The sequence below is a fragment of the Ceratotherium simum genome, chromosome 29, assembly GCF_057802395.1.
Source record: "Ceratotherium simum simum isolate JZ-2026a chromosome 29, ASM5780239v1, whole genome shotgun sequence".
Taxonomy (NCBI): Eukaryota; Metazoa; Chordata; class Mammalia; order Perissodactyla; family Rhinocerotidae; genus Ceratotherium; species Ceratotherium simum.
In genome coordinates, this window is record NC_141928.1 from 35,009,581 (window position 1) to 35,024,317 (window position 14,737).

Genomic DNA, 14,737 nt, shown 5'->3' on the forward strand with positions numbered 1-14,737 from the left:
ACAACCAAAGAGCACCCCCAAGTGGCTTCAGCATCTCCCCCAGAGAAAACGAGACTCTGGACAAAGGAGCAGATTTAGCTGTTACTGGTACCATCAACCTGAATATCAGAAAAAAAAATGCCATTATAGATACTATCATCTTTAATTTCTTCCAAATGAAATGGAGACTTTTCCCCCTGAATTTCAATTGAAGATAACCTATTTCATGCAATAAGCAATTCCCAGGATCCAAGGGAATCAGTTTTTCATCATGTTTCCCCAATAATCTGGCATTCGTTAGGATATAAATGAGCACAGTCACCCATATACTGCCCCAGGAAGTCTTTTTTTAAAGATAACATACTTTCATCATTTAAATTGGGTACTTTGGACCTAAAATTACCTTACAGCCAGGATTTAAGAAAAACATTTGTGAAACTGCTTAACTGTTCTAGGAATTTTTTCTTTAAATAGGCTTACTTTATGAGAAAGATATTTTTTAAGTTATCTGTCTTTTAACTAATACACCTCTTTGTCATTTCGTGATTCTGCTGGACTCACATGGATCTCTTACTCTTTAGAAATTCTGGCTCAGTGTCTTCGACTCCTGGAGTATGCACCTTTGAGCTACTCTTATTTCCTAGGGTCTACCCTAGGAAGGTATACCCAGAAAGGCAGCATAAGCTAAGTGAAACTTCAAAAATTTTTATTTTTGGTTGGAATTATATCAACTCAGTTTAGAAATGCTGGTATCTCACTCTGATTAGAAAGGTCTTTAATTTTCAAAATGAAAACAAAATTTTAGTTGATAAATCCAATTTATCAAATGAATTCTTTCAAAAAAGGTTTAGCAACAAGTGATAAACAGATGGAAACTCCTGGTCTACACTCACATAATTAAGAACAGGGAGAGAAAAGAGACAAAAATATTATCTATGGTTTTAGAGACAAAGAACAGGATGAGCAAACATTTCATCCAAGATTTCTGGTTTATGATTTCTATGACTACTCCCCTGGGTACCAGATGCCTCTGAACACAGATCTGCCTGATGGAGTCATAGGCACACTCCTTAAAAACCGCAGAACACCCTACACGATAATCACCAGGAGTGAAATACCTAGAAGAAAACAAGCCAAGACCAATTACAGTATCTTGGATTTGAATGTCTTACATGGTCACGTAAGGAACTGGCGATCCAACAAAGAAAACAATCTCCACAAGACATGTTTTCTACATATTTACTTGAAAACCTAAAGGCAGACAGACTAAGGTAAGGGCCCTAGCAGTCAGGCATCAGCAATTAGCCTTGGTATAAATGAATTAAAAAGTTTATATAGCCATAGAAAAAAGTTGATTCCTTACAATCAATTCTTGTTAAGTTCCCTGTAAAACAGTAAGCTTACAGAAAATTTCTTTCTTATGAACAGAAAATCACTATGCTTTTGGTCCAAGATATGTTGGGTTTTTTTCCTTCTTCTTCAGATGACAGACAGATGGATGTAGCTGAATCTATGAACGAGTGTACTTGCCCCAAATGTGCAACATAAATACAGAAGCGATGAACAGAAGACTCATAACCAATACTGGAACAGGGCCACTGCAAAGAAGAAGAGAAGGGATGCTTACTTTTAGTAACAATACAGCATTATATCTGTAATACCAAAGACTGCCTAGGAGGAAAAGGGGGGGCACCTAAGATTCATCCAAGAATATCCTTTACATCATTTAAAATATTCCCAAATTATTATTGTATTTTGAGGGTTTGGTGATAGCACTGTGGTTATTTAGAAAGGAGGAATCCTTGTCTTTTAGTACAACATACTAATGTATAAATAAAATGATCTGATGTCTTGGAGACACAAGTCTCTCTAATTTCACATATTTGATATTTTCCATAATAAAAAGTAGTAAGAAAAATTTCCCAAATTCTTTAAGTACAAATGATCCAATTACCAAACTATTAATTAAGATCTACTTAAAGATAATCTTCATTGTCTAACCACAATATACAAGTCATACAAAGATGAACGTCACATTATAAGTTACAGAGTGTTTTCAAATATATGATCCCATTTGATCAACAAACTCATGACACAGGTGAAACAAACGTTAACCTCATTTTATAAATAAGGAGAACTGAGGCTCGGGGAGATTAATTATTACTTGCCTAAGAACACATAGCCAGAATGGAAAAGAGACATTTGAACTCAGGTTTTCTGATTCCACACATAGTGCTTATTTTACTGCTTTAAGGTTCCCGTCTTTAAGGAGCAAACATTTTAGGCAACATGTGCTAAGTCTGATTTATGAGTTTATTATAGGAAGGAAATAGATTTTACTCATCAGTGCTTCCCTAAAGCAAATGTTTTTCAAGTTGGGAATTAGTATATGGACTTCTTAAAGGGAGAACTTGATTTTACACAACCTGTGAATGTCGACTTGAGTGAAACGTTACAGGCCCGCCTTTTTGATTCTCCTTGCCGACACCAGTTTTGGAGAATTCAAGATGTCTCACTTCACCTCCCAGATACAAATGGGGAGGGGACAATGGAAAAGACCCCAGAAAGCTTTATAATCATCAAGGCCGTGGAGTAACCCTGTGGTCTACGGCCATACCACCCTGAACGCGCCCGATCTCGTCTGATCTCGGAAGCTAAGCAGGGTCGGGCCTGGTTAGTACTTGGATGGGAGTAACCCTGTGGAGTAGCAGGATAACAGAGTCCACTGGTGGACAATAAACAACACACAACGTACATGCCACGCTATTTTGTTCTTCCAAAATGTGTACATTTATAGGAGTCGGCAATTTAAAAGGACACGGGAAGAGATCTTCACCATGTTGCACTTGATCATACGCCCCGACTTAAAGCAACGTTGCAGTAACATCAGCCACAGAGCACAGAGCTGGGACAGCCGCTCTCAGAGTCAAAGTGCTGCAGAGTCTGGAAACCACCTCTGTCACTTATTAGCTGTGACTGTGGCCCCGTGACTTACCTGCTCCAAGCCTCAGCTTCCTCATCTGTAAAGTGGGGATAACCACAGTACCTCTCCCATAGGGTTGCTGAGGTATTAAATAGATTAATACCCACACAATGCAGGCTTATAGTAGGCTTTCAGGAAATGCTATTATTATCAACCTGAAAAAAAAATTCTAAACTCCTAGGAAGAGCCAACAACAAGCTCTAAGATGCTGCCTGACTGCTCCAGGATGTGGCTGTGTGGATAAGAATTCCCCACTGTGTCCCTTCACCAAACCTCTCTCTCTGGTGTGATGAGACTGTGGTTCAGGACGCTTCAAGGAACAGCTTCTATCGATTTCTGGGAGGACTCACGCACTAGCAGCAAGCAAGCCCGGCTGCACAACAGCAGAAAGCCCAGGGCAAGCCCAAGTCAGACGTGCCCACAGGAGAACAGAGTTTACCACCTTCTTGAGAAGGGTTTAGAACTGTCCCCTGGACACCCTGAAGAGCAAGGGGCTTCAAACTTGCTCTCTGAGATAATCAAAAAAACTACCTCTAGCAAAAACCAAAAGGCTGTCAGAAGCTGCCAACTCACACATCCCCAACCCCAAGAATTACTTCCTAAATACATTCTCACCTTACAAGTTTTCAACTTAACAGAAAAAAAGGAAATCAATCAATAAATAAAACCATGTCTCAAGAATTCTAGGGAAGTCTTCATAAACTAAATTTGCAATCCAAGTTGCTGGTCAAGTTAATTAAACTAATCCAAATAAGTCTGATCTTGTCTCTTTTCTACCAGACAGGCAGTATGGAAAGAGCACGGAATTTAACAGTCAGAACATCTGGTTCCAGCTCTCGCTGTTTGTCTGACTCGTAACTCTGCCTCTCTGAACCTGAGCTTCTGAACCTGTGGTGCCATGCAAATGAGAGCTGCTGTCATTATGCTAACACTTCAGCCACTGCGTTTAGTCAGGAAACAGTTCTAAGCAGTGGTGTCCTGGAGCCTATGTGATCAGAAACCTGTGGGATTAGGTCTGCCACACAGTAACGGAAACCACAGAAAATGAAATGAGCAAGGCATGGGGACAGAGGCCCCCTGGATGCCCATTTCCCATCAACTCATGAGCCCTCCCAGGCCTGAGACTTGGAAAGTGATACACCCACCCTCCGGGGTGTACTCACCACTCACCAAAGGCAAGGAGGCCAAAGAACTTTTGGTAACACAGCTGAATGGAGAAACTTCCATTAGGCTGTAACGATATCAGCTTACGTCTCCAGGAGAGCTTTGAAAAATCACCCAATTCCTATTCAAGTGGCTTCTCCTATTTCTCAGTGTGGGACGGGAACACCAAATCAAGCGCAATTTCACCTAACTGAGCAGTTTTCCCTCCAGTTCTCTCTGTCCCCATCATTTATTTTGACATAGCTACATGACGCTCTTCCCTTGCCTTCACTCAATCCATGAAGAGATGTCATTCCAGGCCCTAAACTAATTAGTTGATATATGGGCAAACCAAACCCAGCCCGCCTGGCACAAATGAAGCTCTAGTGTATCGTAAATCTCATCAAAGCAAGCAGCGCTGGTGGCAGAGCGAGTGCTGCCAGACGGCTCTGAGATACGGGACAGAAACACAAGGTCTGCTCCCAACACTTACACTTTGAGCCCAGGTGAATCTTCCGTGTAGAATCGCCACATCCCCCCAGTGCCTGCTGAGGTCGTGCGGCCTGCACTCCTTGTTCCACAGCTGGCATTTTTCCTGCAACAGGAAAATGTTATAAACAGCCTTTTCTTGGAAACCCTTATAACAGCATTATAACATGCTACCATTACATTGCTAAAGAACTGACAAAAAGAAAAATCTTTTTCTTTGTTAGTATCCCCCCTCCAAATTCTTGCTTTTCCCCCACTGATCATGATAACTAACCACCATGAACTGAGTACCTGCCATATGCTAATGCAGTCAATAACCCTGAAAAGTGGTTGCCACCTCCATTTTATAAATAAGGAAAATGAGGCTCAGAAAAGGTGAAGTGCCTGAGACCAGATAGCCAGCAGGGGCCGAGCTGGGATGTGGACCCAGTTCTGACACCAGAGTCCATCCACTTGCCCACACATACGGGCACCTCATTTGGACAGTGCATTTCAGTTTCTCTTCACACATATTTTTGTGAAGTCAAGTAATAAACCCCTGCTTAAAAATGCCCTGAATATATAATCTCTTATAAGATGACAACCTTAAAATATGTCTTAAAATTACTGTATCTGCTATAAAAGAGACAAAACACATTAAGCTTTACTTGTATACAGGTCCCAAAACAGAGTATACATTTTATAAAAAATTATTTTGTAATCTCTTTTCACTATTTTGATATACTGATCACATATCTGGCAGAGAGGTAGGATGTGAAAAAGTACAAGGGGATCAAGGCTTGTGTGATGCAGGCAGCCCTGGCATGCAGAAGTAGCCAAAGAACACTTACGCCATTGAGCAGGAACAGGCCCAGGGAATCCTGTCCCTCCTCTCTGGGAGAATCCCTCAGTCACTGGGAACCCTACCCAGCAACTATCCTCCCACGAGGCACTACTCCACTCCCAGCCCCGCCCCAGTGCTAGAGTGGCACAACACGAGAGTAAGAAGTAAGTGGTGAGAGAAGTCATAAGGAATCTTCTTTAGCCCAACTCAGGAATGCTAGGTGAGAGGAAAGTAGAAGAGAGAAGGAAAGCCCTGAGCCATCACTGCCCCTCACCATTAACCAGATCCCAGTATACCCTCCCTTAAAATCCCACTCCAAATCTGTGGGCTGCTGATTCTGGATTTTTTAAAAGAGAAGGACATATAGGAAGAAACCAGAAGTGAAAACCCTATCACCATCATCTCTTCTCACTGCCCTTCCAACTCTGGACCTAATTCTCCCCTCGCCCTGCCATGGCCTTTATCCCACACTCCGAAGGCAAGAAACACTGGCCCAGAGCTCAGGGAGCTTGCTCTGCCGCGTGCAGTGGAGGGGTGGAGTCCTGGTTCCGTTCTGGTCCCAGCAAAGACAGCTGTGTTCAGGCTAGAACTCTGCCAGCAATCTGTGTCAAACAACAATTTGGGTCTACTGTACTGCAAAGATTCTATTTCAAACATGTTAATTATGGGCTATGTGGTGGCCTGGGAACTCATAACCCCATTTGTATGACTGTTTCTATAGGAAAACTGATTGTAAACAGCAAACATACTTGTACAGGGATTTACAGAGTAATTCATACACTTAGAAGAACTTTCACACACAGAGATACACATCATTTAATCTGTGGGACAGGTACCTGAAATCTTCCTCCTTGTTCATAAAAAGGAACTTGAGCTAGACAGTAAGCCCAGTGTAGACACGGTACGTCACTGCTGAGCCAGGACTAGGACCCACGCACTTTCCACTATTCCCACAACTCCTCTACTCCAGTTCCTGTCTTCAAAGTCTCCTGAAATTACAGGTGCTGTGAAGGGATCAGTCGGGCCTCTTTTAAGATTTCTTACAGCTGCTGGCATATGAGACACAGAAGAGGATTTGAAAATCAGCGCCCCTAGAAATATCAAAATGTACTCAAAATACCTCCCATTCCTCCACTGGGAAGTAGGTAGAGGTTAACAGAGCCCAATTTAATTTCTTAAATTTCTATTTGGGGTCCATTTTACTCTTTTTTCTGGCCACCGTGTAACTGCCCCCCTCTTCCTATACCTTAACATGACGGTTTTCATAACTGACCTTTCTCGTACTTTGCTCTAACACGACGGCCTTCTGGCTACTCCCTGAAGAAGCCATTCCCACCTTAGAGTCTTTACACATGACCATTCCTTTTGTCCAGTAAGTCTGTGCCTCCCCAGACCACTGCATGATTTGCTCCCTTGCTTCTTTCAGGTCTCTACTCATGTCACCTACTCTGAACACCCTATCCCTACCACTCTCCATCCCCCACCCAGCTTTATTTTTCTTCACAGCCCTTACTGAATGTATTGAAATTACATTATTTATTTATCTGCCTCGCTTACAGTCTCCCACACTGGAATATAAGGTTCATGAGGTCCTGCCTATCTTGTTCACAGATATACCCTCAGAGCTGGAATGGTGTCTGGCATGTTCCCTCAATGACTATTTGATGATTATCTTAATATCCCTGGCTATTCCACCGTCTTATCCTGTTTGAACACTGTGTAACACTTCACAGCTTTACAGTTTACAAGGCATTATTGCTCCCTTTCATCCTCATAGCAATTCCGTTTTATACTTATCAAGCAGAGCAAGGACTTCAACCCCAGCCTGAGGGTAAATCCCATACCATTTCTTCTCCAAGGTACTAACTCTATTAAGCATGGAGAGAGAATGCAAATCTACAAACTACATAATCCAAAGCATTATCTTCAACTTCTTAGACGCTTAGCTTCAACTTTTTCATACAGACTTACAAAGCAGGGATATATTCTTAGACAGACAATACCTATTACATTACACTCATGAAGAGTGCCAAAATTCTAGAAGGGAACACTCAATACATACAACCATGATCTGTCTAGTGACACTAGCCCCAGCCACAGTGGATCGTAAAAGATGACATCAACACCCACAACTTGAAAAGATGCATCTGTCCTCAAATGTTTAAGTTTCTCCATTTCACTTATTTTTTATTTATTAAGTTATTCATTATCATAGTTACATTTGATAAGTATATGACTTCTCTTTTTTTCTTTAAAAGTTCTCAGATGGCCAAGCTTCCCTACCACAGTATTACCAATTCTCATCAACCAGACCCACTCCCACAGGAACTGTACATATTTTCCACTCCAGCACAAAGAATCTCTGCAATTCAGGGTGGGAATGAGACAGCACTCGAAGCACATGGAACCTAAACCACAGCTTGACACACTGTCCAGCTGGTCCATCCCAGCCTTGAACATCTCGGTCACGGGGAACTCACAATCGTTCAGGATAATCTTACCATTTCTGACAGTTCTATTAGAATTTCTTTAAGCTGAAATCAGTCTCATGTAAGTTCAAATCATCAGTTTTAGATTTGCCTATTCTAGTCAACAATAAAAGTCTCATCTCTCTTCACATCATTAAAGATAGTTTTCAGGTTTCCCCCTTCAAGGCTTTTTCCTCTCTAGATAAAACCCCACTAGTTCCTTCAAAAACCCCACAACAACAATGTTGCTTGATTCTTTGATTTATTCATCATTTACGTGTTAGGCCTTACAGTAGGACAGAGATGACTTGAGCAGTTTCTGTCCAAGTCTAATGAAGGAGATAAATATGGAAACATAAATGCTATTACAACATTATGAACAAAATGCTTTAGGAACAAAAGGGAAGACTAGTAGCTACTGCTGCTTTCAGAGTCAGGGACCGCCTCAAGAGAAAATAACCACTGAGCTTAATCTGGAGAATAAATAGAAATGGGGGAGGCTGTCTAGTGAGTTCAGAAAACAGAAATAGTTCACTGTTGCTGGATCACAGCACAGATGCAGTTAGGCTGAAAAGACCACCAAGTGCCCTGGTATTCCTTTTTTGTTTTTTTTAAAGTTCAACAACCACAAACTAACAGAGAAACCAAGCAGAAGTGTGACAGAATCAGAGCCGAGGAAGGACTGGAGTGCAAATGACCTGAAGAGCAGAAAAGTTAGTAGAAAATGCAAAAGTCTAGATGCGAGAAGTTGAGGGCTAAAGTGAGGCAGAAGAAATGGAAAAGGAAAGAACTGATGAGAAGGTTTTCATGTGTAATTTAAAGTCTGGCAAATGACTGGAGATAGAGCATAAGAAAAATCCAAGATGATATTGAAGTTCTGGCTTTGGGTGAACAAGTTTATAGCAGCGCCATATGGAAGTAAGCAGATATAACTGGAGGCGGGGAGGGAGCTGGGGTGGAAGGAGAGACTAAGTTTTGTGCCGGACAAGTCATGTTAAATTGGAGTGTGTATGGGACCTCCAGATAGAAATACAAGTGCAGAGTTCAGGTCCAGAAACATCAGTTTAATGACAGTTTTCTCAAAACTGTCTCTGAACCTACTCCACTTTAACTTTCCTTTTTAAAGAGTGGTGCCCAGAACTGAGCAAAACCAAAAAAGTGTTGCCTCTCCCTTGAAACACAAAAGACCAAAAACTCTTTAACTCTCCCTCCGGCCACGTCACCTGCGGCTCATCTTGCCTTTGTGAACCCCATAGCCCGAGGGCTCCTTCTCAGGACCAGCGAATTCTTAGGCCCCACCTCTCCGAGCCCACAACCGAGGAGTTCGAAAGGATCCTTACCTCTGCCGGACCGTGGAGCCCGCCGCCCGGGCGGCCACTGCTTTGCTGGGAGAGCGGCCAGAGGATCCCACGCTAGTCCCACTGGGGGTCGGACCAGGCTACAGAGGGAGACAGAGGGGTGAGCGCCGCCGGCCGGCCCCAGACCCCAGGCCCTGATGGCCGAGACCGCACCTGCACGGGAGGCTGGGGAAAGCGAGGGAGCCACGGAAGGAGGGCACGCCGTCAGGCGGAGTCAGGGCGGCTGGGAGAGGCGGGGACCAAGGAGGGAAGGCTGGGGCCGCCTTACCATGCTGGAGACAGGACAGTGGCAAGGACCTGAAACTGACGGCAGGAAGCGAGGACCCCTCCACGGACCGGCGGCTGGAGAGACGGGCTCAGGCCCCGCCCCCAGGCCTGCTGGCAGGGTCCTCGCCGACTCCAGGGACGCCTGGGTTGTCCCACTATATGCCTGTAGAAATTTTGTTACAGGCGACTTGGTCAGCGGCTGTGTGGGAAGCACAGACCTTCTGTCTCCTTCCTTTGGATCACAGCGTTCTCCCTAGAGTCCAGTCCCTACCAAAGGGAGGCTATAACCATGGTCAGACGAGAAATTTTCTCCGGCAATTACTAGGCGCCCACAGATTTGCGCTGATGTGGCCTAACAGACGCACGCGTAGCGGGGCGTGGTCGGCCCCCGCGGCCGCCCGCGGAGAGCCGGGGGAAAGAGCATGCGCAGAAGCCCCTCAGGGTGCGGGGCGCCGGTGCGGCTTCCGGGGCTATGGCGGAGAAGCAGGGCCAAGACGAGGACCCGGGTCCCAACCCGTCGGTGCTGTTCTTGCACCCGGACTTGGGCGTAGGCGGCGCCGAGCGGCTGGTGCTGGACGCGGCGCTGGCGCTGCAGGCGCGCGGATGCAGCGTGAAGATCTGGACGGCGCACTACGACCCGGGCCACTGCTTCGCCGAGAGCCGCGAGCTGCCGGTGCGCTGCGCCGGGGACTGGCTGCCGCGCAGCCTGGGCTGGGGCGGCCGCGGCGCCGCCGTGTGCGCCTACCTGCGCATGATCTTCCTGGCGCTCTACGTGCTGTTCCTCGCCGACGAGGAGTTCGACGTGGTCGTGTGCGACCAGGTGAGGCGGCCCCGAGTGCGGCCACGCCCGGCCCCTGCCGCGCCTCCTTTTCTCCCAATGGAGGGTGCACTGCATGACCTCTCCCGGTCTGCGATTCGGAAGGATCGGAGCTGATATGGAGAGATCAGAGCTGGGAGTGAGACTATGGTTCTCCAACTTTAGTGCGGACACATTCAAGTTGCGGATTGCTCGGCCCCACCTTCGGGAGTTTTCATCCTGGAGCCCTGAGGTGGGGCCCCGAAATCTGCATTTTCCCTGGATCATCGGGTGATTCTGAAACAGATGGGCCTTTGGGCTCGCTCTGAGAAACACAAGAGTTAGAAGTCAGCCTTCGGTCGCCTTTTATTTCCGAGTGACTTGTATGTCTTCTCTCTTTGCATTATTTCTGTTGACGCTCCTTCCAGGCCACGGCATCCCACTGTCTGTAGCCTTTGCTGCCAGGCCACCCTGCTCGGCAGTGTCATATATTAAAAACACCAAGCTAAACATATCATATCCCTATTAAAACTGTAATATGGCTCCCCATTATTCTTTGAGGAAAAGTCCAAGTTTTTTAGCTTGGTAAATAATGTCCATCTGATCAAGGCTTTAGCTGTTCTAGACTCTTCTTACATCTTTTTTTCCCCCAATTTATTTTAAAAAGTAATGTTTTCTCAAGACTAAAACATCAAATAGTATAAAAGAATGTAATGTAAAAGTCCGGTCCCACTGCCACTCCCTAAAGAGAGCCCCTCTTAACGGTTTCTCCTGTAGCCTTCCAGAAATTGTGGCGATCCCAGCATATGAGTCTCTGTTCATACATATATCTTCTTACTTGAACTAATTAGGATTATATGACACACCTACTATTGGACAATTTGCTTTTTTTCCACCAAAAATTCCCATTTGGGACATCTTTATATATCAGTGTTAGAGATTCTCTTCATAGTAGGGCTGGAAATTCCGCTCTTGCTTGAATGTACCATAATTTATAGGTTCTTCTGTTAAAGGTCACTAACATTGTGACCAGTTTTTTGTAAATAGATCAGTGTTGTAATGAACATCCTTGTACCTTTTTTTTTTGTACTTCTGCAAGCATGTCCTTTGAGTAAATTCCTAGAAATAAAATTGGTAGGTCAAAGAGTTCATTTTAAATATCAATAGCTGTTGCCAAATTTGCCTTCCAAAGAGGTTGTGTCACTTTACTCTCCCACAGTGTCTGATAGAGCATGTTCATGCTACACATCCTGTGCACGTTGGATGTTATCAACCATTTTAATCTTTGCCAAACTGATAGGTGGAAATGACATCATGTTTGTATTTGTGTTTCTTTGGTTATCATTCCTTAGTTGCTTTTGATCATCCTTGCTTGTGTGAAAGCTATTTCTTTTTAAGAAATATGGACATTTACCAAACATCCTGTATGTGTAACTGATCAATAGGCATGAGGTAGCTGAGACTAGTGGATAGAGAAAAACTGACTTGGAAGTATGAGACCTGGGTTCAAGTTCCATATTTGCTACTTTCTAACTAAGTGGCTTTGGATAAATCCCTCAATATCCCTAAAGCTCATCTTCTTCAGGTGTTAAGTGAGCTGGAGATTAAGTGACTTGGAAAGATAACACAACAGGAAAGTCTCTAGTAACGCCAGCATATAGTTCATGCTCAGTAATGATAATGGTTAACATTTATTGAGTACATACCATGTGCTAAATTCTTAAGCATTTTACATATACCAGTGCATTTAATAATCACAAGAATCATATGGGTTTTTTTGTAGTGGTATTTGCCACCATGTTACAGAAGAGGAAACTGAGGCCCAGAGAGAGGTAGATTACCTGATCATGTGCCAGAGCTAGCTAGTCGACCTAGCCTATACTCTAAACTACTATAGTTCATTCATTCAGTTCCTCAGGAGAAGAAAGATCCTAGAGCTGCTCTGTCCAGTGTGGGAGCCACTAGCTACGTGTGGCTATTGTGCACTTGAAATGTGGCTAGTCTGAGATGTGCTGTAAGTGTAAAATACACACCTGATTTTAAACACTTAATATGGGAAAAAGGAATGTAAAGTATCTCATTAATTTTTTTAGTGTTGATTACATTTTGATATAATATTTTAGGTAAAATATATTAAAAACGCTAATGCGATTACTAGATTTTTATTTCCATTGGACAGTGCTATTCTGGAGGAAACCACTGGATTTGCAGCTTTAAATGTTTAGCACACACGGAGAAAACGTCTACCAGCCTTCTATACACCAGGCATTGTACTGGGTGAGAGTGTGGCGGACAGAGAGCAGAATCAGACACTGCCCATGAGGAGCCCACTGACTCACAGGCAGGGTGGGTGTCTGTGATTTGATTTGGTTGAAGTGTAGTTGACGAGTCACTTTATCTGCTGTTGATGTTTGCTTTGGCCAGGTGTCTGCCTGTATCCCAGTGTTCAAACTGGCCAGACGGCGCAAGAAGATCCTCTTCTACTGTCACTTCCCGGATCTGCTTCTCACCAGGAGAGATTCTTTTCTTAAACGCCTGTACAGGGCCCCGATTGACTGGGTAGAGGAATACACCACGGGCATGGCAGACTGCATCGTGGTCAATAGCCAATTCACAGCTGCTGTTTTCAAGGAGACGTTCAAGTCCCTGTCTCACATAAACCCCGATGTCCTCTACCCATCTCTGAATGTCACCAGCTTTGACTCAGCTGTTCCTGAAAAGCTTGATGACCTAGTCCCTGAGGGAAAACAATTCCTGTTTCTCTCCATCAACAGATACGAAAGGAAGAAGAATCTGACTCTGGCCCTGGAAGCCCTGGTACAGCTGCGTGGAAGATTGACATCCCAAGCTTGGGACAAGGTTCATCTGATCATGGCAGGCGGTTATGACGAGAGAGTCCTGGAGAACGTGGAACACTATCAGGAATTGAAGAAAGTGGTCCAGCTGTCTGACCTTGGCCAGTCCGTGACCTTCTTGCGGTCTTGCTCAGACAAACGGAAAATCTCCCTGCTCCGAGGCTGCACGTGTGTGCTCTACACACCGAGCAACGAGCACTTTGGCCTCGTCCCTTTGGAGGCCATGTACATGCAGTGCCCGGTCATCGCTGTTAATTCAGGCGGGCCCTTGGAGTCTGTCGTCCACGGCGTCACAGGGTTTCTGTGTGAGCCAGACCCAGTGCACTTCTCAGAAGCAATGGAAAAGTTCATCCATGAACCTTCCTTGAAAGCCACCATGGGACTGGCTGGAAGAGCCAGGGTGAAGGAAAAATTTTCCCCTGAGGCGTTTACAGAACAGCTCTACCAATATGTCACCAAACTGCTGGTATAATCAGATTTTTTTTAAGGCCTTTGTGCTACATTCATTAGTATTTTTGTGGATTGTAGACCGAGTTTTGAAACCAAAAAAAAACCTAGAATCTAGTGCAGAAGAGATTTAAAAGAAAAATACACTTGAATCTTGAACCTGAGCCACCTTCCTATAACCACACTCCCTGTCTACTTTTTCAGAAAAATAGTGTCTTTTGTGCTGTAATAATTCTGAGTCTTACCAGTGTTGATTAAAATATAAATATGGTACAATTCCACATTCAGCAGAATAATTATATTTTCTCTAGATTATTGTTGCTCTGCCTATACCTTTTGAGTGATAGCGTGCCTTAATTGTTTTAATAATTTAAGTGTGTCATCAGCAAGGTTGATTATTTGGCTTCACAATGAGTACAGGGTCCCTGCAGTTCCCAGAATCAATCCACCTGCGTGTTCACTGTCCTCTGTTAGGAGATTTTTGTTAGTTGTAACTTTGTCTGAATCCATAGCAAGAATGATCTGTATGTTTTTACAAACATGATTTATTGTGTTTTTGCACACTGAGACACGACAATAAAAGATGTTTATCATAGGAAGAGACAAAATTTTAGATTTTGGCCTCCATGACCTATTTTGGTATTGTTAGGAACGTACACAGCCAAACCTGAAGTCAGAAACTAGAATAAAGTGGATTTTGAAATGTAGCGGGAGTATTGTCGCGCATGTGGTGTGCATCATTTAGGGTTTGTTTTTAAATGTCATCTGCGTCATCAGCTCCGTTAATTTTGTGTTGTATTGAGTAAGCTCCTGCAGGGTGTAAGACACACATGCTCGGTATCCTTCAAGGCCTGCCTCAGTGCCCCTGCTGGGAAGCGTTCCTTGACCCTCCACCCACCTCCCAAACCGGAAGGGACCCTCCCCTGTCACATACTCCAGCCCTTTCCTGGCACTGGCCAGTCTTAGGTTCTTTATTTACCTGTTGGTCTAAGTACAAATAAACATAAAGCACTTTTCAACATACCTTTAAAGCTAAATTCATCTTTTAAAAATAGCAAAGATCACTAGCCAAAGACTCCACGTTAATCAGCTCTAAGAGCACAGACCAGAGAGTCTAACAGCCTGTGTG

The 14,737-nt window shown here is 44.1% G+C and overlaps 2 protein-coding genes across 2 annotated transcripts; one reads left to right on the plus strand and one right to left on the minus strand.

Annotated features, from left to right (window-relative positions):
* Window positions 1-1,204: 1,204 nt before the first annotated feature.
* SEC61B (SEC61 translocon subunit beta) lies at window positions 1,205-9,878 on the minus strand. Its single transcript, XM_004423249.2, has 4 exons — window positions 9,512-9,878; window positions 9,226-9,323; window positions 4,599-4,700; window positions 1,205-1,577 (listed from the first exon to the last, which is right to left on the minus strand). Exons 1-4 carry the CDS (start codon window positions 9,512-9,514, stop codon window positions 1,490-1,492), a joined length of 291 nt encoding a protein of 96 aa, XP_004423306.1. The 5' UTR covers window positions 9,515-9,878; the 3' UTR covers window positions 1,205-1,489.
* A 38-nt stretch (window positions 9,879-9,916) lies between these two features.
* Window positions 9,917-14,315, plus strand: ALG2 (ALG2 alpha-1,3/1,6-mannosyltransferase). Its single transcript, XM_004423248.3, has 2 exons — window positions 9,917-10,330; window positions 12,731-14,315. The coding sequence occupies exons 1-2, from the start codon at window positions 9,983-9,985 to the stop codon at window positions 13,631-13,633; spliced, it is 1,251 nt and encodes a 416-aa protein (XP_004423305.1). The 5' UTR covers window positions 9,917-9,982; the 3' UTR covers window positions 13,634-14,315.
* Window positions 14,316-14,737: the final 422 nt, after the last annotated feature.

Coding starts and splice junctions, on each gene's coding strand:
- SEC61B (XM_004423249.2), bottom strand. Junction 4,701..9,225: donor GGCTCCACGGTCCGGCAGAG/GTAAGGATCCTT, acceptor TTCCTGTTGCAG/GAAAAATGCCAGCTGTGGAA. Junction 1,578..4,598: donor GATTCACCTGGGCTCAAAGT/GTAAGTGTTGGG, acceptor TCTTCTTTGCAG/TGGCCCTGTTCCAGTATTGG.
- ALG2 (XM_004423248.3), top strand. CDS start 9,983: ATGGCGGAGAAGCAGGGCCAAGACGAGGACCCGGGTCCCAACCCGTCG. Junction 10,331..12,730: donor ACGTGGTCGTGTGCGACCAG/GTGAGGCGGCCC, acceptor TGCTTTGGCCAG/GTGTCTGCCTGTATCCCAGT.